The 1,459-nt window shown below is 59.7% G+C and overlaps 1 protein-coding gene across 1 annotated transcript; it reads left to right on the top strand.

The window, feature by feature from the left end:
• Positions 1-175: 175 nt before the first annotated feature.
• LOC105310644 (transcriptional enhancer factor TEF-4-like) lies at positions 176-1,426 on the top strand (the record flags this gene model as incomplete). Its single annotated transcript, XM_023526805.1, has 2 exons — positions 176-631; positions 1,274-1,426. Coding segments are annotated over exons 1-2 (246 nt in total), but the record flags the coding sequence as incomplete, so codon positions are not given.
• Positions 1,427-1,459: the final 33 nt, after the last annotated feature.

Here is a 1,459-nt window from a genome sequence, read left to right as displayed (position 1 = left end):
GGGGTCTGACCTCTAAGGATGAGCTGAAGGGCCCGGGAGAGCGTTCCATAGGTGACTGACCCCGCTCAGGCCCCATTGATACGGAGTCGGGAGGGGTCCCGAGGGAGAGCCCCCAGTTGCTAGGGAGTAACTGCCTCCTCGGAAAGGCTTTGAAATCTTGAGTTGGAGCCTTTAGGGGACAAAAGTTGAATTCTGGGGTCCCTCTGTTGGGGGCTCACTGGGGAGAGAGGGACAGGACAATGCGGGGGACTTGGGCTTCTCCAGCACTGATGGAAGCGTGGGCCTTCTTCAGAAACCGGCCCCCCGGAGAGGTGAGGACTTTACGCCAAGGAAGAAAGGTGGGAACTTCAGGGGCAAATGGGAGAAGCCAGGCCATGGGGCAGAGTTCCCATGTTAGAAGGGACGTCCCTTCCAATTTACCCGTCTCCCCATCCCTCAGGCGGACCTGAACTGGGGCCCTAGTGGCGAGGAGGTGGGGGCCGGTGGCAGCAGTGGTGGCTTCTATGGCGTGAGCAGCCAGTACGAGAGCCTGGAGCACATGACCCTCACCTGTTCCTCCAAGGTCTGCTCCTTCGGCAAGCAGGTGGTGGAGAAGGTGGAGGTGAGGCCGGAGGGGTGGAGCTCCGCGCAGGTGAGCGCCCAGCCACCAGCCACTTTGGGGGTGCAGACTTAAATGGACCAGAAACCATGACAGCTCAGGCACCTGGGGGGGGTCTTCATGGTGGGGGTGGGGTGTCCCAGCCTCTAGGGGGTTTAATGCATCGACTTAGAGCTGATATGGAGTTCTAAAGTCACGTGTCGGGGTCACTTTGAGGTTTCAAAGGTAATGCGTGGGACAGAGATTTACAGTCACTCAGATTCAAAAAATTCTTGTGGATATGGAAGAATCCTCAAGGCAAGGAGGTCCAGGGCTCGCACCCAAGGGTTCTGAGGACTTGCGGGGTCTTGAGTTCAGAGGTCATAGAGTTTGGAGATCCTGTGAAGGGTCTCTGGAGGATTTGAGGGCATCTGAGGGCCTGGGGGTCCTTGAGGGGTCAGAACACGGCTCTGAGGCGCTCGGGGTCCCTAGTTTGCGGGCTCAGCGATACTGAGTTGGACAGCCGAGGGTTCCGGGTCCCATCTCTGGTCGCCGTGGATGGGGCGAGGCAAGAGGGAAGATAGCGGTGGGGAGTGGGCGTGGTATCTGAGGGGCACGGAGTGGGGCTGGGTTCCTAGGGTGACCCCTGTTTGTGTCTCAGTCACCGTCCTCCCCGCTCCCTGTCCCCTGGTTCAGACGGAGCGCGCCCAGCTCGAGGACGGCAGGTTCGTGTACCGCCTGCTGCGCTCGCCCATGTGCGAGTACCTGGTGAATTTCTTGCACAAGTTGCGACAGCTGCCTGAGCGCTATATGATGAATAGCGTCCTGGAGAACTTCACCATCCTTCAGGTGATGCGCTGCGGCTGGGCCGGAGCGGGGACC

The sequence above is a fragment of the Pteropus vampyrus genome, unplaced genomic scaffold, assembly GCF_000151845.1.
Source record: "Pteropus vampyrus isolate Shadow unplaced genomic scaffold, Pvam_2.0 Scaffold8074, whole genome shotgun sequence".
NCBI classification, from domain to species: Eukaryota; Metazoa; Chordata; class Mammalia; order Chiroptera; family Pteropodidae; genus Pteropus; species Pteropus vampyrus.
This window is presented reverse-complemented; position numbering and strand designations above follow the sequence as displayed.